The 25,137-nt window shown below is 40.9% G+C and overlaps 1 protein-coding gene across 1 annotated transcript in view; it reads left to right on the forward strand.

Annotated features, from left to right (window-relative positions):
• Positions 1-13,003, forward strand: part of C4H10orf67 (chromosome 4 C10orf67 homolog) — an 86,686-nt gene extending 73,683 nt beyond the window's left edge. The window contains exon 16 of the mRNA XM_075271733.1: positions 12,847-13,003. Within this exon, the coding sequence (XP_075127834.1) occupies positions 12,847-12,950 (104 nt within the window). The 3' untranslated portion in view covers positions 12,951-13,003. The remainder of the gene's footprint in view (positions 1-12,846) is intronic.
• The last annotated feature ends 12,134 nt before the right edge of the window (positions 13,004-25,137 follow it).

A 25,137-nucleotide genomic window follows, 5' to 3' on the forward strand; every position in this document is an offset into this window, starting at 1 on the left:
TAACATACTGTAACACAGATGACCGGGATTTTCTACCAACGGCGTCATTGAGGGCACTGGAGATTATGCAAATATGGTGATATTTAGGTACAGAATTAGGGGCTTTTGTATGACTTGTAATCCCAGGATACTGAATGAGGCACAAAGCTATTAAAGCTGTATCTTGTGTATGTATATTCTTTTTAGCTGAATTGTCCAGGGCTTCAAGGGGTTGTCCAAGAATTTATTATTTATGGTCTATCCTTAGGATAGATATAAATATCGGTTAGTGGTCACACCAATCCAAGTGTATGGGGTCGCTTCCAACATCCGTATTATATACTATATACTGTGTAGTGTCCGGGCGCCAGTACTGCAGCTCAGCTCCCGTTGAAGTACATTGAAGTACATTGAAGTACATGAACCAGTATGTGGTCATTATATGGGGCATAGAGCCAACTGCTGGTAGTCCCGCGTTGTGTATAGTACAGGCGTCAGAAGCGACCCCCTACAGCTGAAACAATATATTTAGGGTAGGATACCATCTGAAAACCTCACACTGCCTCTGTATGACGTTGTAGGGACATGGAGGTGCAATAAAATCCCATGCATATCTTAGGACCCCTTCACATGGAGGATACTCTGGCTGATTTGGAACGTGTAAACGTTCCGAATCAGCAGCGTTTAAAGCAGGTCCCATTGCTTTCTATGGCCGGGTTCACACTATGTAATTTGGCACGTAATGTGGCACGTAGACGGCGCGGGAGCTTTTGCGGGCCGTATACGCTCCCATTGTTTTCAATGGGAGCCAGTACCGCATACGCGGCGCTATTTTGCGGCCGTGATTTTGCGGCGGACGCAAAATAGCACCGCGTATACGGTACCGGCTCCCATTGAAAACAGTGGGAGCGTATACGGCCCGCAAAAGCTCCCGTGCCGTCTACGTGCCACATTACGTGCCAAATTACATCGTGTGAACCCAGCCTATGGGAGTCGGTATACGCGCACTCCCCTTAGAAATGAATGGGAAAAAGCAGCCCATTCATTTCTATGGGGAGCGCACGTATGTCGGCTCCCATAGAAAGCAATGGGACCTGCTTTAAACGCTGCTGATTCGGAACGTTTACACGTTCCGAATCAGCCAGAGTATCCTCCGTGTGAAGGGGCCCTTAGGCTACAGCACACATGTGTATGTGCTAGCACCATTGTAGGATAGCACGACTGACATATGGATGATATCCGTGTGCCGATTGTGTCTCCACAGCCCCATGCATTCTCATCAGGAAGCCCAGGCTGCAATATGAACAGGAATAGGATCTGTCCTGAGTTTTGCCTCGTGATAATACACGGCTGTGTTTATGGGGCCATAGAAATGAATACAGTCCTATGAAAAAGTTTGGGCACCCCTATTAATCTTAATCATTTTTAGTTCTAAATATTTTGGTGTTTGCAACAGCCATTTCAGTTTGATATATCTAATAACTGATGGACACAGTAATATTTCAGGATTAAAATGAGGTTTATTGTACTAACAGAAAATGTGCAATATGCATTAAACCAAAATTTGACCGGTGCAAAAGTATGGGCACCTCAACAGAAAAGTGACATTAATATTTAGTACATCCTCCTTTTGCAAAGATAACAGCCTCTAGTCGCTTCCTGTAGCTTTTAATCAGTTCCTGGATCCTGGATGAAGGTATTTTGGACCATTTCTTTCTACAAAACAATTCAAGTTCAGTTAAGTTTGATGGTCGCCGAGCATGGACAGCCCGCTCTCAAATGATCTGAAAACAAAGATTGTTCAACATAGTTGTTCAGGGGAAGGATACAAAACGTTGTCTCAGAGATTTAACCTGTCAGTTTCCACTGTGAGGAACATAGTAAGGAAATGGAAGAGCACAGGGACAGTTCTTGTTAAGCCCAGAAGTGGCAGGCCAAGAAAAATATCAGAAAGGCAGAGAAGAAGAATGGTGAGAACAGTCAAGGACAATCCACAGACCACCTCCAAAGAGCTGCAGCATCATCTTGCTGCAGATGGTGTCACTGTGCATCGGTCAACAATACAGCGCACTTTGCACAAGGAGAAGCTGTATGGGAGAGTGATGAGAAAGAAGCCGTTTCTGCACGTACGCCACAAATAGAGTTGCCTGAGGTATGAAAAAGCACATTTGGACAAGGCAGCTTCATTTTGGAAACAAAAATTGAGTTGTTTGGTTATAAAAAAAGGCGTTATGCATGGCGTCCAAAAAGAAACAGCATTCCAAGAAAAACACATGCTACCCACTGTAAAATTTGGTGGAGGTTCCATCATGCTTTGGGGCTGTGTGGCCAATGCCGGCATCGGGAATCTTGTTAAAGTTGAGAGTCGCATGGATTCCACTCAGTATCAGCAGATTCTTGAGAATAATGTTCAAGAATCAGTGACGAAGTTGAAGTTACGCCGGGGATGGATATTTCAGCAAGACAATGATCCAAAACACCGCTCCAAATCCTCAGGCATTCATGCAGAGGAACAATTACAATGTTCTGGAATGGCCATCCCAGTCCCCAGACCTGAATATCATTGAACATCTGTGGGATGATTTGAAGCGGGCTGTCCATGCTCGGCGACCATCTAACTTAACTGAACTTGAATTGTTTGTCCAAAATACCTTCATCCAGGATCCAGGAACTGATTAAAAGCTACAGGAAGCGACTAGAGGCTGTTATCTTTGCAAAAGGAGGATGTACTAAATATTAATGTCACTTTTCTGTTGAGGTGCCCATACTTTTGCACCGGTCAAATTTTGGTTTAATGCATATTGCGCATTTTCTGTTAGTACAATAAACCTCATTTCAATCCTGAAATATTACTGTGTCCATCAGTTATTAGATATATCAAACTGAAATGGCTGTTGCAAATACCAAAATATTTAGAACTAAAAATGATTAAGATTAATAGGGGTGCCCAAACTTTTTCATAGGACTGTATGTCAGTATGCTAGCCATGAAATACATGGTCATGTGTATGTGGCCTTAGTGTCCTGTATTATTGCTCTATACGAAGCAATGATATAATATGGTCATGTGCATGAGGCCGTATAGTTAAGTCCTTATATAATCAAAGATCGAGAATTATTATTTTTGCATATACTGTATATACAGCCAAGACCTTTCCAGGCTCTGCAGCCTGATCCATTGACCTAATACCACCATACAACATCCAAGAGGACATGGTGCAACCAACAACCAAGACCTAAGGTGGCCATACACCAGGTCAATGGGACGTCAACCATGTAACATGTATGAAATGTATGGCCAATTCTGAAATATATCTGGGAAAGAATGGATCGGCCATGATGGATTTTAACATACCAGTCCTTTGTATTCAATGGAGATAAACAGTCAGCAGCAGCTTATTCCCCTCACCCCATTAAAAACACATGAACACTCAACCAAACCAAGCATGCCAATGTATGGGAAATTGGAAGGAGTATCTTTTCGCCAATTGAAAGCTTATGGCTTCCACCATGCGTGTACCCCCTCTGCCGTGTGGTATATTGTCACATGGATACTTTGATGCCACCGTCCACTATATAAATCTATAATGTCCTTACAGGAATCCTCATCTTCGGGATAGAGGTTTGCTGGATAACTGTTTAACAAGCTTCACTTGCATCTATGTACTCAAGAAGACCTTTCTCACAGTCCTGTAATTTGGCTTTATTGACATAATCGTCATTAAGACCCTTCTTAATGAGCTGAAAAGACACGAATCCTGAAGATAAAGCCCTTAAAGTCACAGTGATCCTTTACTGGCTTGTCAGCAGAAGAAAGCTCAAACACCAGTATCTGATGCACAGAAGTCCCACCTATCATCTCCGCAGATTACATTGTTTTCTCTTTCTTAACACATTCCCTCTGATAATGTCTGGGGGGGGGGGGGGGGAGCAGGCCTAAATTTCGGCTAAATATTCTCTACTCTGCTCTATTTGGAAGGGATTGGAGTAAAGAATGAAATGATACGAATAAATCCTCCAACACCCAACGATCCACCTACCCCATTAGTGACCATTATGTTAGAAAGTATCAATTAATGGGGTTTTATCAATGACATTGTAACCTAAGGATATGCCGTGAATATCTAAGCGATGTTGGTCCCATCTCTAGGACCTGTACCCATGTGGAGAACGGAGGACCTCCAAATTGCTGATCAACAGGGTGCCAGAAGTCAGACATTGCCCCGATCTGATATTGATAACCTATCGTAAGAATAAGTCATCAATACTAAAGACATTTTCCTTTTCTTAGAGGGTTGAAATGGGTTTTTCCATCTTACACATTATGTTCCATCCATGGTGCTCGAACTGGTCAGAGGTGGTGGCTTCCACATGGACGTCGCATAGTGAGATGGTCTATGGGATTTATGGACAAGGAGTTATAAGTTTCTTCTCACAGTTGAGAGTTTGCTAGTTTGTATTCGGTCTAGACAGGGTAACATGGTGTCTATTACCACATGATGAAGAGCTGAGAGGTGATTGTTCCTGGATTATCCAAGGACTTTTACTTACATTTTATCCAAAAACAAAGGAAATGTACAAAGATCCCTGTGTACATATCCCTCTTCCATGGGCGAGACTTGAGTAAACAAGCATATCATGGTTTCCCTGTTTAGGGATCAAGTAGTAGCAGACAAATAGAGAAAGTTCTTGGGCTTTGTAGCTACGGTATATATATATATATATATATATATATATATATATATATATATATATATATATATCTGTGACCCAGGAGGAGAACCCTTTACATTCTGTATTATCACTTGAAAGTCATAACCCAAAGGCTCATTTGACCCATTCTCTCATCCACTAAGAAGTCCAATGGTTCAGTGGTGAAGCATGAAGCATTGAGGTTTTGGGTTTGGACTTGACCAAAGGCAACATTGGCATGGAGCTTGTATATTATTCCTCAGTTTATGTGGGTTTTTCTTGGAGAGTGAATGAAGAATTGGGTGCATGGTTTTCTTCATTCATTTTAAGCGTTTGAAAAACAAGTAGAACAATGGTCGGGAAACCCGAGTCCCAGAGGAGGGTAAATGAGGTGGATCCCATCAATGTTTTTGATGATTTCATGATGACAACGCCATAACGTATCGCAACAAATTATCCACAAATCTTTGCCTTGACCTGTGACCTGCTCTGAGCTTCTCCTCGTGGGTTGGACTTCTATCATTTAACACATATGGTTTTTCCAACTACTGCTCCCAAAAATTTTCAAAAAGGATACGGTACATCCAGTGGAGTATTTCATGGATGTCTGTCTTCAGTCGGTGTCTGACATGGTCTGTTAAGTTGCAAAAAACGTTAATGTATTAATAGCTTTATCACAGTACGAAGATGGGATCAAAATGGTCTTAGTGTATGAAGAAGATGCCCCTTAAGATATACAATAATAATACAGTATATAATGGAGAGACAACTGGATGGAGGGAATGGAAAGGACAACTATAAGGTCACATTCTGATGGCCAAAATACAAGAACATTTTAGAGTCACGAACATGACCACCATATCCAGACCTCCAGCAGTTCTAGTGAACCAAACTCAAGATGGCCAGCTGCATTAGATATAGGTCTTCATCAGTACCAGCCAACCATCTAATATATATTAGGGTGTCCGTGCTTTTCCCCAACCGCAGATATTCAGAAAAGAAGGTTCAGTCAGATGGATTTCAATATGCCCAATCCTTTTTTCTCTTGGAAGACAACTACCACCACCATGTGTATGGGGGGACTAGAAGAAATGGTTGTCGGCGGATCCTGTGGTGATCTTAAAGGGGTTTGCAGGCATTTTTATTTATTTATGGTCTTTCTTCTTTAAGATCTGTTTGGGGGAATATCTAGTCATAGACCATATAGACCTAGGACTGGATTTATATCGGAAAAATTCTGGATATTTCCTTTAAGGTGCCCATATACTTTCAATAGCTATTGTCCAACAACTATACCTTCCAACCGTCTATACACATGCATGCTTGGTTTAGTTTTGTTTTTGTTTTTTTTTATGTAGATTGTGAGCTCCATATAGTGATCACAATGTACATTTTTTTCCTATCAGTATGTCTTTGTAGAATGGGAGGAAAGCCACACAAAAATATGGGGAGAACATACAAACTCCTTGCAGATGTTGTTCCTGGCGGGATTCAAACCCAGGACTCCAGCGCTGCAAGACTGCAGTGCTAACCACTGAGCCACCATGCTGCTCCACATGCATTCTTGGTTTGACTAAGCATGTCTGTCCTTGAGAGCTAAAGGATTATCGGACCGATCCTTCTATCTTCTGTTGGGATGGTAGAGCTGTGCCGCTGTGTGTCCACTGTATTACAACCACAAGATGTCGGGGTATTGTGTCCATGATGTAGGAACAATAAATACGCTGTATAGTTACTTTATTACAATGCACGGTATGGCAGAGCATCAGCCTCATCTCTCTATACTCCATTGACACTACTTGGTCCTCGTGTAGATCTCCAGCTCCTCGCCCTGGTCTCCCAGCAGGGGTCAGACCCGAAGAAATCACTAATGTAGTTACAGGGAATTATTTAATAAATCTATCAGTGGACACGATACCGCCGGCCGCCTCCATTGTCCCTATTGAAGCCGATGATGAGATAATCAGACTAATCTGACACCTGACATGAGAATCGCTAAATATGGTCACTTTATAAGCGGCCGACCATTGACTTACATTTTCTTTGTCTGATGTATTAAAATACACAAGAGACTATTCGGGCTGACACGTAGTTTTTAAGGGGTTGCGTTTTTTTTTCCTCTCCCTTGTGCGTGTCCACCCTTTCCCTGTCCCTCATTCATGTGGACGCAGACACAGTCAGGCCTACATTGTCGCCCCATGTAATGATACTAGTGACTCTTTAAATGGAGGGCTTCTTTTTTTTTTTTTTTTATTCACCCTTCACCATTAAAAAGCAGAATAGGCTTTTGGCCGCGGCCATACAAGCATAATAAATTGTATATGTTTGCAATACTGAATGCGTTTCGTCCATATGCTGCGCTGCATAGCTACATGAATGAGCATTTACCAGATCAGTCCCACCACATTAAACAGAAAAAACAATCTTTATTCATGGTAACTTATCAGTTTCAATTAATCACCCCTAACAATGGAATTTCTGATGTGCTTAAGCAACTTGAAAGCAATAGGTCATCTCCAGGGCAGTCTTGTTGTGTCTTTGTGTCTTCAGATTTAGACAAAGCCTCAAGGAACCACGTAACGAGCAAAAAAGTTACATTGTATCCTTCCCGGTCATTTCTTAGATTGGATACTTTTTCATGGAGTCTTACGTTCTAGGTTTATTTCTACTATTTTTTTTTTATACAAGTCGGCGCCCTTGTCGGTGGCAGACGGTTACTCTAAGAAGTCTGGAAGAGAATAAGATCTCGGCTGACCATTCATTCAATCCACTGTGCTGCTATGTGAATGGCATTGTGCAGACCATTCCAGCGGGTATTGAAAAGAGGTAACCATTGGTTTGATTTGGTTACACGCTTTAGCAAAAAGACTCCCTCCCACTGCCTAAGGGTCTGTGAAAGGTCCATGACCTGTTTAGAAGAGGCGAGCGAAATGTCATGTCGCCCCTCCCAAATGGGAGTATCTGCATTCATTTGATGCATATAAAAAATGACTGGGGATGGTTAGATCAGTGCTTTTCAATTGCAATTTATAGGAGTTTACAAAAAAATTCACATTGTTAGCACGGAAAACATGGGAGTGTTTCTTGGTAAATTGCATTACCTGTGAAATGTCATTAGTCTTCTGGGGACCGGCGTTCTTTCAGTTTTTAACATAATTTTACTGGGGCATGAAGGAAAGCACTGTAGGATGCTGTATACCAAATGGGATAGATAGATAGATAGATAGATAGATAGATAGATAGATAGATAGATAGATAGATAGATAGATAGGAGATAGATAGATAGATAGATAGATAGATAGATGATAGATAGATAGATAGATAGATAGATAGATAGATAGATAGGAGATAGATAGATAGATAGATAGATAGATAGATGATAGATAGATAGATAGATAGATAGATAGATGATAGATAGATAGATAGATAGATAGATAGATAGATAGATAGATAGATAGGAGATAGATAGATAGGAGATAGATAGATAGATAGGAGATAGATAAGAGATAGATAGATAGATAGATAGATAGATAGATAGATAGATAGATAGATAGATAGATAGATAGGAGATAGATAGATAGGAGATAGATAGATAGATAGATAGATAGATAGATAGATAGATAGGAGGTAGATAGATAGGAGATAGATAGATAGGAGATAGATAGGTCATAGATAGATAGATAGATAGAAGATAGATAGATAGATAGATAGATAGATAGATAGATAGATAGATAGATAGATAGATAGAGGAGATGACAGATAGATAGATAGATAGATAGATAGATAGATAGATAGATCATCTGATGAGTGCCAGTATCTGTCTGCTATCTTATGGATATATGGATATTTTTATGTTGGGTTATGTATGATGTGTATTGACATCTCATGTGATTTCTTTATTGTTACCTCTATGTATATATTATATTATGTATTATACGACCCAATGTAAAAAATAGAGCTCCAAAGCACAACCTCAACTCAACTTCCGCGGGGTCGTGTACTCTGGTAATGCTGGGATACATCTAATATTAGTGACCTAGACTAGAAGAGCCAAACTGACCACAGTTACGGACAACAACTGATCTCGATGGATCACACAGACTAGAATGGGATCCATCGATTTTCTAATTTTCTTCCTCATATCACTGGAGGTCAGACTTGCAGAACTTTTTTGTCTGCTATTCTGGTGCAGGTGTGAATGTAGTCTAAGCCATGCCTCCTTGTCAAGGTTGTGGAGATTATTAGGCTGTAAGGCTCGCCTTTCTTACAGTGGAGAGATATTGGTGCTGGAACTTAGGGCATCAATTTCCCCAGCAAAGCTGACAGTGCGCTGAATTCAGTGTATTAACAGCCTTCTAGCGGTATATAATACTGCCCATCTCCGAGGACATGAAAGGTAATCTTCAATAAACTTGGCCGAGGACATGTGTACGATAATCTGACTTATTTTGAGGGATTCTCCAACACTAAAATATTGATGGCCTATCTCTAGGCTCCGACACCCTTCGCCCATGCAATGAGCTGTTGGAAGGGGCCGCCATGTTTGGACGACCACTTCACCCTCTTTTCTGGATACCAAGCACAGCGCTGTACATTGTATAGTGGTGGTGTTTGGTACTGCAGCTTAGCCCCATGCACATGAGTAGAACTAAGTGACCAATGAATATGACGTAACTGGCCTGTAAAGTGGAAGCTCAATGGCTGTGACTGTATGAGACAGTAGATCGGTGAGGGTGCAGAGCATAGTACCCCACCAATCTGATGCGGATGACCTATCAGTCTTCATATCAAGCTTTACAAAAATCTCTTTTACGATATAATATGTCAATTAGGATTCCTTTCCTTGGGTGGGATCATGAAGATTCGGAGAACCTCATGCCCATCACCCTTCTCTATAGTGATGGCTGACGTCTCATGAGATGGTTGTAGCCTCCTGCAGTTCCTCTCTAGTTTGGAGCAATGCCCCATCCAAAAAAATTTCTGTCCATAGTTTTTGAAATTTTTGGCCATTTTTTGTACACATGGCTTTCTATTACTTTTTGGATCTTCTTGGTCTTTGTCTTATTTTTGATTTTTTTTTTCTTCTACTACTTTCCTTTAATCTTTTCGGATTTCTTTTAATGTCCATTTCTTTTCCTTTTCTTCCACCTCTCCCTTCCTCGGACAATGTTGATCCCAGCCGGAGACATGTCTAGACGCTGACTTTTTGTCCCTCAATGTTAAGTCAATAGACCAAACTCGGACAGAATTCATCAAAGGCTTTTATGCCTGGTTACTGACCATTTGTACGGATTGAACTGGTTTTTCGGACTGCAGTGGAATAATGGCCGCCTCTTAAGCTTTCTTCCAGCTAAAACCGCCATAGTCTTCTATACAATGGGATCTATCCAAATAAAGGATAGCCTGCCATGGCAGGTAACTATTAGCGCGGCCCATATGCTAACATATGCTTACCCTATTATCCAGAGAACCTAAACCTACTGGGGATTTTTTTCTGAAAACCATTAGTTTTTCCCCCGGACGTCACACACATTCCAGTTTCCCTCTCCACTCCTCTAATACAATGTATTTACCAATATTTCGGTTCTGCGGGGCATTTTTTTTGTATATGGGTTTGTGTTTGGTAGATTTAAAGGACTTTTTTTTTTTTTTGTGGAAACAGCGCCACTCTTTCCCGTGGGTTGAGTCTGGTATTACAATTCTTCTTCCTGTCTTACATTAGATGACAATACAGTTCCTGGTGTAAAGACTTTACATTGCAAAGTGTAACTCACCAGAGAAAGCTACGGATATGGGAGATTTCAGCTGTGAAGCAAGCAGAATTCTGAACAATAACGTCAGAGTGAATGACAATGAATTTACAAGTCACTAGAGTTCTATGTGGATTTCTATTACTTTATAGAAAATATAAAATAGTATCTCGATGGGGATGTAAGATTCAGTATGGTTGGGGTAAGCTTGTAGGGCTGAAATCATCTGATCAGCGCTGTCACCCCGAGCATTAAGGTGTTTTGTTTCGCCAAGTCTGTTCAGCCCTTCCAAAGATATAAGCCCTGTTAGTGTTGATTAGGGTTGAGCGATCGGGATCGCAAAAGATTGGATTCCGATCGGCGATCGAGCAAATTTCATGATCGGGATCGACTGGAAAATAATCGGATATCGGATTTTGAAATCTCAAAATCAGCTCACTTTTCCCATAGAGAAGTATTGACTAGGGTTGAGCGATCGGGATCGGAAAAGATCGGATTCTGATCGGCGATCGAGCAAATTTCACGATCGCGATCGGTTGAAAAATGATTGGAAATCAGATTTTAAAGGGATACTACCATTAAAGCAACTTTTTTTCTAATGACCACGTCGGAATAGCCTTAAGAAAGGCTATTTTCGTCTCCTACCTTTAGATGTGGTCTCCGTCGCGCCGTTCCTTAGAAATACCGGTACTTACCGGTATGCTAATGAGGTCTCGGCAGCAATGAGGGCGTCCTTCTTCTTCATCTGCCTCCTCCCCTTGTCTGTCGTCTTCTTTCTTCGTCATGTCTGACGGCTGCAATTGCGCGCATGCGCAGTACGCTCCTCACATCTTCGTGGAACAGAGTGTACTACGCATGCTCAGTAAGGTCCGTACAGCACTCCGACACGCGAGTGAACTCATCCAGGCATTGGAGTGCTGTACAGACCTTACTGAGCATGCGCAGTACACTCTGTTCGGCAAAGATGTGAGGATCGTACTGCACATACGCGCAATTGCAGCCGACTGCGCAGGCGTCAGACATGACGAAGAAAGAAGACGACAGACAAGGGGAGGAGGCAGATGAAGAAGAAGGACGCCCTCATTGCTGCCGAGACCTCATTAGCATACCGGTAAGTACTGGTATTTCTAAGGAACGGTGCGACGGAGACCACATCTAAAGGTAGGAGACGAATAGCCTTTCTTAAGGTTATTCCGATGTGGTAACTACAAATAAAGTTGCTTTAATGATAGAATCCTTTTAAAATCTATCCTGAAATCTCAAGATCGGCTCAACCCCAGTATTGATATAACTTAGGGTATACTAGACAAGTGGGCGGTAACATACACAGAGGCCTCTCCCCCAGAAATTCCAGTGTTACCACCCACTTGACTTAGTAGACCCAAATTTGCATCAACACTAACAGGGCTTATATCATTGGAACGACTAACAAATGTGGGGAAACTAAAAATTCTGGAGTGTTATTTTTTTATTTTTTTTTAATGCTATGCCTTTTCTCTGTTATTCTTCCTCGAAATACGTGGATAAATTGACAACTGGGTGTTCCTATTCCCTTCGTCAATGGGGTGTGTCCCTTCTGAGTCTGCATTGATTGGACAGTGGTAGACGGTGCAGTTGATAGTTGGGTGTTACCAGTGCTGCCAGTATTAGACACACCCCATTGACAAAGGGAATGGTAACACCCAGTTGTCAATGAATTCATACATTTCTAGGAGGGATAACTCAACGTATATTGACTGCCAGATCGGAGTCGTGAAGGAATTTTTTTCCCCCTGAAATGGGACAATTGGCATGAGCCTCATGGGGGATTGTAGAGTTATAGGTTGGACTTCATGAACTTATGTCTTCATCCAACCTCATCTGCTATGTAACTATGTAACCTAGAATTCTAAGAACATTGTGGACAATACACATCTTTACTAAAACCAACACGTCAGGAGAGGGGACAAATCTGCTTTAATCCTTCAAGTCTTGGAAATGCATCTCCTTAAGACACGTACAAGCACTTTGATGCTCCTTTCTTACCATTAGGACTCTGTATTCTTGTGACTTTTTTTGCTTTACATCCGCACAGCGAAATAAAGCAGGCAGCCGGTGTGGAATCATTCAAGAAATGCGATTATTCCACATGCAAATACTTAACACAAGACCCCTGCGCTAATAAGACCCCAATGACGGTCATAACACTGTTATTACGGATTAGTTTCTGTTAGGAAACCGTCATTGACTGGGCTTTTATTTTTGGCCAGTGTGTAAACCGTTAATCCTTTTAGTTGGTACTAAGGCATGCCGAGAGAGCACGTCGAGATAAAACCTTCACAACAAGGGATTTCACTAATCAGATAGAGTGACGGGGCCGCAGAGAGGAGATTGACAGTTGGATTATTCCGCCGCAATAAAATTGTAACTGCTGTGTATTATTTTAGAATTGCAGGTGGTTTCAGACACTGAAGAAGATCTCGGGGGAGTCCTTCCTCTGCCGCCTCCACCTCCCGACAGAATCAAGGAACGCGAAGTCAAGCAGTTGTGACAAATCCCTTAGACAATGTCCCGCTTTTGGACTCTCACCAACTTGTCTTGCGGATGTAAAAACTTTGATTTAAAAAAAAATATATGTCGGCTGTAAAAAAGAAAATAGGGAATTGAAATCAAAATAAAATAGTACGTACTGTAATATATTTGTGTTGCGTGGGTTTATGGCTTGTATATTGTATATTTTTAATTATATGGTTAAGGAATATGCAAATAAGACCTGATTGGTGGGGAAAAAAATGAACGTGCTCTAGTGCCACCTTTTGGGAGGTAGCACCCTATAGATCAATGCATGGGGTTCAAAAGAAAAACTAAGAGTATTATCGGGAGATAAAAGCCAAGACATAGCAGCCCTTCTGATTTACATCTAGATTTCTCACCCAGCCGGCTCTGCACCCCAAAACAGCTGTCTACACGTAGCACCCACTTCCTTTTGGAAGAGATATTCTGGTTTGGCCGATTTTCCCAGTATATGCTGTTCATTTTTTTTCCCCCAAAGCCATGCATTGATCTATAGGGATCTCCTTCCAGAAGGTGGCGCTAGAAAAAGTTCTTAGAAGTCTTAATTGCATATTCCTTACCCAGAATTCTTAGCAAGTATTGCATGGTCCAATAAGCCCCTGTACCACCTCTCCCTATTGAGACCCTTATGAATAATATGGTAACAATGACATGACACCCCTCTTGTCCACAGGCAGTTTCTGGAATTACATGAATGTGACAATACCAGGCATGCCTCATCAGCAGTGTTTTTGGGGAAAAAAATATACCATCCTTTTCTTTTTTGTAATGGATAACCCCATTCAATGTATCTGCCACACCACCATTGTTAAAGGGGTTCTGCCACACCGCCATTGTTAAAGGGGTTCTGCCACACCCCCATTGTTAAAGGAGTTCTGCCACACCCCCATTGTTAAAGGGGTTCTGTCACATCGCCATTGTTAAAGGGGTTCTGCCACACCGCCATTGTTAAAGGGGTTCTGCCACACCGCCATAGTTAAAGGGGTTCTGCCACACCGCCATTGTTAAAGGGGTTCTGCCACACTGCCATTGTTAAAGGGGTTCTGCAACACCGCCATTGCTAAAGGAGTTCTGCCACACCCCCATTGTTAAAGGGGTTCTGTCACATCGCCATTGTTAAAGGGGTTCTGCCACACCGCCATTGTTAAAGGGGTTCTGCCACACCGCCATAGTTAAAGGGGTTCTGCCACACCGCCATTGTTAAAGGGGTTCTGCCACACTGCCATTGTTAAAGGGGTTCTGCAACACCGCCATTGCTAAAGGGGTTCTGCCACACTGCCATTGTTATGGTGGTGATTGGTTGCCAAGAGTAAGACTTTTAGGCTACACTCACATCTGTGCCAGAGTCTCCTGCATGAAGGAGTTTTCTCTCCGCCGCTAGTCAGTAGGGTCCACGTGGTAACCTCCGTTTTAGGGATCCGACTCTCCATCTTTCAGGTTCCAAATGACAGAGAGCCCAAAGCAGATGTGAACATAGCCGTAGCTGTTTCTGTAATTGTTTCCTGCATTGTATACAAATATTTTGAGAACTCATCTACTGTACCCATCACGTTCAAGACAAATCCAGCACAACTTTTCGGGGTCCAGGTATGAAGTCATAATAAAAAAGTTTTTTTCTATCTTATATATTTATGGCATGTCTTGGGTATATATAAATGCCTGATCCCATCTCTAAGAATCTCACCTATCCATTGAAGTATATGGCAAGTAACCAACAAATGGGGGTCACTAGACCAGCTCTTCAATAGTCGAGGGTCCTAAAGGACCCTCCAGTGAATGTGTTAACAAAATTCTTAACATGGGACTGCACTCACAGGAACATTTAGTATCCTGCACTCTAAATGGAATATCTATGTATTTCCTATACAAGTAGTTGGGCCGATACAAGTCCCTTCCTTCCGTATACAGGCAGGTGTACATGTGCTGGTAAGTTGGCCATTGATGATAAGCAGAAACATCAATAAGGTGAGATATATGGTAGCAAAATGGTTTCAACCAATGGAAATCTCTTCTATGGTTGAAAGTTACATCCCATGTACACATACGTATTATATAACATCTCTGTACATGAGCCATATATTTAGACAAGATCAGATCCCATTCTGGGAGATTAGATAATCCTGATCTTTAAGAATAGAATTCGATACGGTCACTGACACTAAATATAGAAAGTTTGTGCTGTGTCCGCTTGTGATCCTTGACCATTTGGCCATTACACATCATCATGACGGTATACTATATAACTGGACTGTAGTATGGACATATAGAGTTCAGAATCCATTCCCATGACTATAATGTTTGCCTCTGGATTCCATACAGGAGATATGATATATGCTGTATAAATCATGTCAATAACTCTGAGGCATGTCTATACCATGAAATGAGTCTAAGGGGCGGAGCCTATAAACTTCATCACATAACAGGCGGCCAATCAGCTGTCAGCATGTGGGACTAACACCAATTGGATACTTATACAGATAAATGGAACTCCGCACTCCTGGGATGATATATGATGGGACTTCTTTAGATGTCTTCAGTAAACTATTGCAGAAATCCCAATATACTCCTACCATGTAGTGGAAAATTTGAGCAGGGCTTTAGAGCAATCATGGACTCAAAGTTGGGGCCAATTTTGGGTGGAGTCGGAAAAAAGTTATCCGGTATTATGATTCATTATTAAATGTTACATTGTTGATATTATTAGACGTCATCTGAGGGTCTGCTTTGGACTATTTTGTCTCTGGTGCCTTGACCCCTCTTTTCATGGTCTGTTCTTCTCTTATGTCTTATGGTCTTTGGCTTTTTTCCGAATGTAGAGAAACGTTGCTGCTCTTGACTGACCATCGAAGGTGACGGAGCTGGAGTTGGGGTAAGGCTTTGGGAATCACGACAGGTTGGGCTTGATATCAAGTATAATAAAGGCGACCCCATGACTGGGCACTCTTCACACCACCGGACCTTGACCCCAAATTTGCTTTGACCTGCTATTGGTCTAATCCAAAAAATCATTTGTCCCTACGGCTGATAATCTACATTTGGATTCAGTTCAACATTGGTAATTTTTTTCAACCATGGAAGAAGATAAGAAGAATTCCAGAATTCCAATTCCAACCAACTCCTTCCAATTCAGCCTTGACAACTTTGGTATATTTCTTTACTACGGCACAGTAATATTTGATATTTTGGGATAGATTTTGGTGTCCAATGAAAAATGGAACCAGACAAATAACTGTGCCTTTACCACCCCACCACTAGGGGTCCTTCTATTATTCTAACAAGACATGAATAAACGATTGTTGCTTGTTTTGTATCAACTTCATGTTATGTAAATATAATGCAAATAATGAGCACAATCTATGTAATAAGTCAAGTGTAGCCGCATCTATTAGCCATGGCTGATCCCCTTTCAACAGGCTCCTTCCATACCCCAAGCCTTGCTCCGGCCTCCGCACAAGTGTTGCCCTAGAAACCTGCTTAACTTTGCTAAACAAGCTGCTATATATCAACACCTTGTTCTGGTAGTCTCTGGTTCAATTACAGTTACACAGTTTGGCGCTTCTTTCAAATTTCTTTCCAAAGAGAGGAATTTTCCCCTTTAGAAATGAATTGGCTTAATTAGTAAGTAGATTAATGGCAATTGCTGGTGAGCTGGTTTCCAGCAGAGATATACCAGAGAGGGTTAATAGGAGTCAGGATGGGAATTTCTCCCAGAACTGGCTTCCAGCCATCGCCAATAACAGCCTAAACCAACACGCCGAGCGGCCTATAATAAACATCCACGTTCTCATGTATTAACATATCTCCACACATTGACTTTCCCCCAATGGCAATTTTTTTTCTTTTAAGCCTAAATGGCCACTTTTGTTGACTTTGCTACGAGGTTTTTTCGAGCCCCTTTTTGGCCTTCTAGAGGTTTGCTGCCTATTTTCCCACATTGTGCGTGATTGTCCCACGCGTTTTATAGTCTTCCCTTGAGTTTCTAGTAATTTTCCAGTTATAAAATGGGTTCATAGCTTCACTCCCAGCTGCAATGGGCCTACAAAATAAGAGAAAAAAAAAATTCCCTGCTGTGCAATGCCTAGAATAGGGTAAAAAAAAAAAATGCAGATCTCTCGGACAGCAAAGTAATTAATACAAAGAGGGACGGAGGACGGTTTTATAGTTTGGCTTTTGAGAATATCAAGAAGAAACCTAGTGAAAAATGACGTGTGTTTTAGCATTTCAGAAAGCTGGCAGCGAGAAATAGCTCCCTTCATGCCATAGAACAAAGAGGTCGGGGAACTAGCTAGATGGCAATGAGTTCTATGTCCCAGCACATTAAGTGCATGATGGAAACATATTGTATAGAGATAGTTTGGAGGGGGATTCAAGGCATGAAAGAGAATGGGTGCTTTGATCAGCTCCCTGGGGTCCTGAGTGTGCATAGATCCCCTTGCATGGAGTTATTCAGCCCCAGCTAGACACACTTGAAAGAAATTTGCATATCTGTAATTTATCACATTTGTCTTCAACATTTTTTGCTATGTAAATAAAAGTTAACCAAAAAAGAAGGCGCAGGGACCTTGGAGACGGCAGATCAGCCCCTCTTTGTTAGGAACATATAGGACAACTTTGCCATGGCTGTTTTACCATTACAATAGCCATTCTGGTCACTTGTTGTTACAAAGTAACTTGTGGTTTGTAAATATTCTGCAGTGTTCTAGGACTTTGAGATTTTAATATGACTTGACTACTAGACATTGCAAACCTGTATCCTCCAAGGATTTGAGAACTGCTGCAAACATTGACCACACCAAATCCCATCCTGCATTCTCCTGCCACAAGGAGCCATAAAGTAGCATTGTCATGGCAAGGCTGTGCACAAGACTTCTCATATTAATCGCAATATTTCTTGGCTTTGCTGAGGAACAAAAGTCATAGCAAGACGTCTTTGTGGTTAATTCAGCCAAATGCACATCTCTCATTCCCCTGCAGAAAGGTCAGTGTCGTTATGTTTGGTCCACCAAGGGGGGGTTTTCACAGTGAAAACTGAGCCAGCTGTCCTTGTCATAGTATCACCATTGGGGGCTCACACTCTGAATGCTGCTCAACTTGCTCTTTTACACCTGCAGAATATAGCAAAACTCTGCACTTGTCCCTTCCTAAGCCCCTGCCATGTACAAGGGTCCAGATCCAATCTGATACTAATGCAGTTGTGTCAGAAAGGGATGTGCATTGGTATAATAGTGAGTATATACATGTACAGATAGTGACTTGTATCAGATTACTACATGATAGGATAATGGATCCCATATATCAAGCCTCTATGGCATCACATTAGCATCTTCTCACTGTACAAAAGTAGATGTTTTTTGGAATATCAGACTGCAACCTTGCAAATTTTTAGGTAGACATAGATTGCAAATCCTATATATTATTGGAGACTTTATTTGTGCCTGGCTTTATATGGGTCACCATAGTGCCTACATACATGACCCTCCTATATAAGCTTTCTGGACAGTCATATATTGTATAATATATTAGTATATATGTATACAAGACACCACAGTTAAGAATACAATTGATATGTGACAAAAACGAGTTTTTATGGATCTCCAGTGTTCCATTAAACTTACCCTGGACATAAAGGATATGTGAGTGCTTAATAGGATTTAGTAGAGGGAGTCTTCTACAGAAAAACTTCTATGGTACATTGTAGAATACACCAGTATATACTTATACTAGACACCTGGGTATGTGATGGGAGGCATATATTGTAGAATACACAAGTATATACTTATATTGGACACCTGGGTATGTGGTGGGAGGCATACATTGTAGTATACACCAGTATATACTTATACCAGACACCACAGTTAAGAATACAATGGCTATATGACCCTATTGAGAAGGACTAGTTCTCATGGATCTCCAGTTCTATATTAAGAAGCCTGTCCAGGACATAAAGCAGAATTGTAACATTGTGCCTTCATTGTCACCATAGACATTGGAGGCAGAAGCCTAATGGAACAGGTTGCTGCAGGCAGGTGCACTGAACAAGCAGCTTGCATTCCAATAAAAGCTATGGAGATATGCCCAGACAGTGCTGCATACCACTCAGTCCTTACAAAGAGGTTCTAACATCTTACACAAAGCCTTGTCTGATATACAAGATTATTGGTTGTAGTTTATGAAGCTGATAAAACCTAATAAGCAAATGGTCAATGTGTGCCTAAAGTCTGGGGGCGCCTAAATGTTGGATGATATATTGGATAGGGTATGTGAGGGCTTAATAGGGTTTAGTAGAGGGGATCTCCTGCAGGAGGACTGGTGGTGGTCCAGGGGATGATAGGAGTAGTAGTTTTTAGGTGAGCCCTTGTTCTGTCCCATTAACCAGTGCTTTGCCGGATCTCTCCCCCCTGAGCCTCCAGGACTGCCATGCGTAATTACAACACTTTGCACACCGCACTTGTTCCTGGGCTGGGGAAAGAATAGTTAACACTTAACACTTAAATAGCCGGGTCAAATTTTAGCCAAGGGTCAGTGCCCCCTCCTGAACTCCTTGTCAGGACCATCCCATGTGGAAATAAGGAGCCTTAACCCCTTAAATAGAGGCTTACGCGTGTGCGCACTCCTGCAAACTTCTGTGCCAGAGAAGGTGCGAAAAGTTTCCCAAAGTTTGCAAAGTTTTTCCTAAAGGATCTGGCAGGTCTTCAGCCTTTGGGGATGCAAATGCAAGCTGCTGGAGCACCGTATGCTTCATGAATAAAGCTGTATGGGCTTGAAAAGATAAAAAATGAAGTCTTTAAAGGCTAGAAAGGGACTTTTGTGTGGTTTAGAGAGAGCACTTGCGCATGAACGCAGCGCGCTTGTGCCATTGACTTGGCCTTTCTTTGGGGAGCCCCATAGCCACCACATAGCGTGTTTCATTACAGCATAAGCTTTTCATCAGCCGGCTTTGTTCTGCCTTGAAAGTAATGCTGTGAATTAAAGAAATGACAATATTTTCTATCTGCTTGAAAGTCCAAGAGAAGGGCCCTTGAGCTTGGCAAAAATCAAGCAAATCATTCATCATGCCACCCTGCACCTGTGGTCTTGACATTCACAGTCTCCAAACCTATTCCTATTAAACTTAATTATTCCGAAAAAAAAGGCACAATGCTTGAAATGGAGCAGGTTGGAGTCGGTTTTATTGGTAGTAAATGTTGTTCTGAAGATCTCCTGAATTTTCATTGTTGAGCCTTGCCCCTGCTTTCTTTCAGCCTGCAACAGCCTTGGACTTTTCAACATCTCAATCGTAACATCTGCTTAATCGTAGGGATCAAAATATGGAGACACAAAACATATGTAATGGTTGATTTGTTAAATCCTGGTAATGAGTTATTAACAAGGGGAGACAATGGGCAGGATGGTGAGAGCCTTATGGTAACAGAGTCACTTCATGGAACGCCTGACATGGCTGTTCTTGATAAATGAATCCAGGGTCTGAGCGCCAGGTGATAGCAGGAAAATCAATGTGTATTGGCCCAAGCCCCCAGACTTTTTTTTTTTTTTTTCTCCATGTGAAAAATTAGAAGACATAAAATTTAATTGGCTGATCGGCCATAGAAATGGGGCTGAGGTTTAATTGCCAGTGAGCCCAGCCAGCCAGACAAAACATGGGGGTTTGGGGCCTGTTTGTTTGCTTGCAACCCCTAGTCTAAGAGTATCTTTGGAAATGGGTTTTATTATAACACATGTCATGCTTTACAGTTCCCATATTGTGTCAAGACAATAGTTAATGGTACATTAAAGACAAGCAAGCCATGCCAACACTTCTTCTTGGAGACATTGTAAGGGCCTCTCTCTCTCTTGTGCTTGTTTTAGGGCAGCTGCAATTCAGGATCCAGAAAAACAAAAAGGACAACTTTGAAATACCAGGTGCATCCCAGAGAACCAAGACAGGGATTGATATGTTATAGCCCAGGACATGAACCTAGCTATAAAGATATCATTCTGATTGTGTAGGGATTGCACGCCATGTAAAGGGACAGAGAGCCCAGGCAGTTGCATTCTGGCAGCCAGGACTCTCCCCTCCCTGGGTTGCCCCTACAAGACATCAGCCAAATCCGAACACCTGTTGGCCAGACCTCACATCCCGTCGTGGGAATCGTTAACCCCCTACGATTCCAGATATCCAGTGCAATTTATTTGTGGAATTATTTAGGGCCATTCCCACAAGCTTGCAGCAAAGCATTTGGAACTGGGCAGATTTACCCATCAGGGCTTTTTTTTTTTTTTCACAGTCTCTGGATTCAACTGGTGTTTGTTCAAGTTGGCAGCTGGTAGTCGGTGCCACAGAAAGATACATTAATGAAAATAGGATGAGTTCATGGATTTAGGAGGTTTCACACCCTATATATTAATCCCACTATTGGCAGATTAGAAGGCATGGGAATCAGACTGAGGAAGCTTCTCACTAACCCAAAGCATTGCCCTGCGCATTGGTGTCTGGAGAAGCTGGACATGTCTGTCCAAAGCCTGGCACAAATAAATAATCCCCCCCCCTTCTGTATTAGGTCACCACTTGTAATGGTCACTAGTACAAGTCCCTGCGCAAGGCAAATGCACAAGGTGTAAGGAGCTGCTCCACATCATGGCTGCCTGCTATAGCCAAGTGTGTGCTGTAGTATATATACATGTACATCCCGATATAGGACCCATTAATACATGTAGATATCTGATATCATTAATATCTGGTTTGTTAAAACATGGCTCATTGCATGGGCGCATACGGAGCAGTTATAGGAGACACATAGAGTCATAGATATATAGTCATTTATTTATAGGAGTAAATGAGAGGTTAATTCTATCAGATTTTATACCAGTTAGAGCTGATAATAATATAGTTATTAATATATTAGTTGTATTATCATTATTTTTTTTATTTATTTTTTATATTTTTATTTTTATTAATTTGCGGTCGGAAACTAAAGCCATACTATCTATCCAACTGATGTCCAAGATCTGGGTATACCTATATAAATGTGTCAGATTTTCTATTGGTTATAGTTGATGATAACATACTGAATAAATATGATTAAAATTATATACAAAAATATGATTAATATATTTAATCAATTTGTAGTCGGAAGCTATTAATAGTATGATAATTATACTACCTGTAAGACTGATGCCTAATATCTGTGCCTATCTATCTATCTATCTATCTATCTATCTATCTATCTATCTATCTATCTATCTATCTATCATCTATCTATCTATCTCCTATCTATCTATCTATCTATCTATCTCCTATCTATCTATCTATCTATCTATCTATCAGATTTTATACTAGTTATAGTTCATGATAAATATATAAAAAAAATATTAATATATTGTAGTCGGAGGCTATTAATAGTATGATAATTAAATGACCTGTCAAACTCATGTCTAATATTTGTGGCTATCTATCAATCTATCAAATACTAGTTAGTTATAGTTGATGATGATAACATACTGAATAAATATTATTAAAATTATATTAAAAAAAATTAATATATTTAATCAATGTGTAGTCGGAGGCTATTCCTAGTATGATAAATAGGCTACCTGTCAAACTCATGCCTAATATCTGTGTCTGCCTGTCAGATTTTATACTAGCTAGTTATAGTTGATGATAATAGTATACATAATAAATATTATTATTTTATTATTCATATATTTAGTGAATTCGTAGTCGGACGCTATTACTAGCAAGATAGTTCATTATACCATGTGACAAACTGATGCCTGGAATCTGTGTGTGTGTGTGTGTGTGTGTGTGTGTGTGTGTGTGTGTATATATATATATATATATATATATATATATATATATATATATATATATATATATATATATATATGTATATATTTGTATATCAAATTCCTTTTATTCATATTCAGTGGATTGCACATGACTTGTGGATTGGCAGCTGTATACCCATAGACTGTCTACTGTCTCCTTGTGCAGTATTTGCACTTGGCATAAAACGGGCAGTGTGATTAGAGATAATTGAGTAGCCTAGTGTAGACCCAAGCCAACCTCCCAGTGCCCAGGACATACCAACTGGCATAAGCCTGCACATGGGGAAGCTTCCACATATGCTGCGGGGCTGGTTCTAGCTTCCCATGCTGAGTACAGGGCCAGGCACAAGAGCTGTATTTAGGATTGTGAATTAGGTTTCATGGCTTTATGGAGAATAATACTGTCTAGGGCCAAATGTAAATACCTATAAATAAGAAAACGTCAGTATATAGTGTGAGTCTATGGGTATAATGCAAAGTTAGGATAGAAGACCACAAGCCATAGATAGTAGACAGAGGAGTTATTCACTACTATATGCATGGCTGTATTGATCACTATAGGGCTATTGTAACCTGAAATTCCACTGTGCTATGGGGTTATAGGAGTTAACAGCCCCCACTATTCAGCAAGCTGGGAAAGGGAGGTTCAGACAGCTGATTTACACAGGGAAACACCTCCATATAGTGTGATGAACTCCAAGTAAGTACCATTTGACTTTGTAATGAGTGTAATGAGATTTCATGCCTGATGGGAGCAGTTGTACAGAAGCGGCTTACTGTGGTTAATGAGCGACTAATATATGGAGAAATCGAATTACAGTTTAGCTTTTCCTGCAAAAGATACAATTTAACTTGGCTACAATTAGCCTGACAGTCAGAGGGGGCTCCACTGCGACAGCAAGTCAGTCTGAACTTGGCCTGAGTGTGGAGGTATTAGAGGCAGGGGATGAGGGGGCTGCAGGCAGCTTGCATTATTTATGAGCCCCATTCCATTGTACACTGGGTGGCTCCTACTCAGATTACTGGTCAGTCATTACACTTACTAGTACTTTATTCTGCAATAATGTGTATACCATTGTCATGACTGCTGCCAGTCTAGTAATGGCCCTGACTACTGACAGTGCTTATCTATCACTGCTGCGAGCTGCTCACCCCATGGAACTATTATTCCTGCAACCTATTCACCAGTGTGCTCATCTATTAGTAGTGCAAGCAAGTCACTGCACACATAACTCCAGCAAGCTTTCTATCAATACTACAGAGTAGTACTGCAAGCTAACCAGTGGACTCGTCCATCTGTAAGCTAACCACTGGACTCATCTATTAATACTACAAGCTAACCATTGTACTCATCCATCTATAAGCTAACCATTGTACTCATCTACTAATACTATACATATCTATTAATACTACAAACTAACCACTGAACTCATCTATTAATACTACAAGCTAACCACTGGACTCATCCATTAATACTACAAGTTAACCACTGGACTCATTTATTAATACTACAAGCTAATCACAGTACATATCTATTAATACTAAAAACTAACCAGTGTACATATCCGTTAATACTACAAGCTAACCACTGGACTCATCTGGTAATACTACAAGCTAACCACTGTACATATTCATTAACACCACAAGCTAACCACTGTACTCATTTATTAATACTCAAGCTAACCACTGTGCTCATCTATTAATACTACAAGCTAACCACTGTGCTCATCTATTAATACTACAAGCTAACCACTGGATTCATCTATTAATACTACAAGGTAACCACTGTACTCATCTATTAATACTACAAGCTAACCACTGTGCTCATCTATTAATACTACAAGATAACCATGAGACTCATCTATTAATACTACAAGCTAACACTTGAACTAATCTATTAATACTACAAGCTAACACTTGAACTCATCTATTAATACTACAAGCTAACACTTGAACTCATCTATTAATACTACAAGCTAGCCACTGGACTCATCTATTAACACTACAAGCTAACCATTGTAGCCATCTATTAACCCTACTAGCTAACCACTGGACTCATCTATTAATACTACAACCTACCCCCCTGGACATATATATTAATACTACAAGCTAACCACTGTACTCATCTGGTAATACTACAAGCTAACTAGTGTACATATCCATTAATACTACAAGCTAACCACAGGACTCATCTATTAATACTACAAGCTAACCACTGTACACATTCAAGCTAACTACTAGACTCAAATATTAATACTACAAGATAGCCACTGGGCATATCTATTAATACTACAAGCTAACCACTGTATTCATCCATTAATACTACATCTATTAATACTACAAGCTAACCACTGGACTCA

Source organism: Leptodactylus fuscus, chromosome 4, assembly GCF_031893055.1.
Source record: "Leptodactylus fuscus isolate aLepFus1 chromosome 4, aLepFus1.hap2, whole genome shotgun sequence".
NCBI lineage: Eukaryota > Metazoa > Chordata > Amphibia > Anura > Leptodactylidae > Leptodactylus > Leptodactylus fuscus.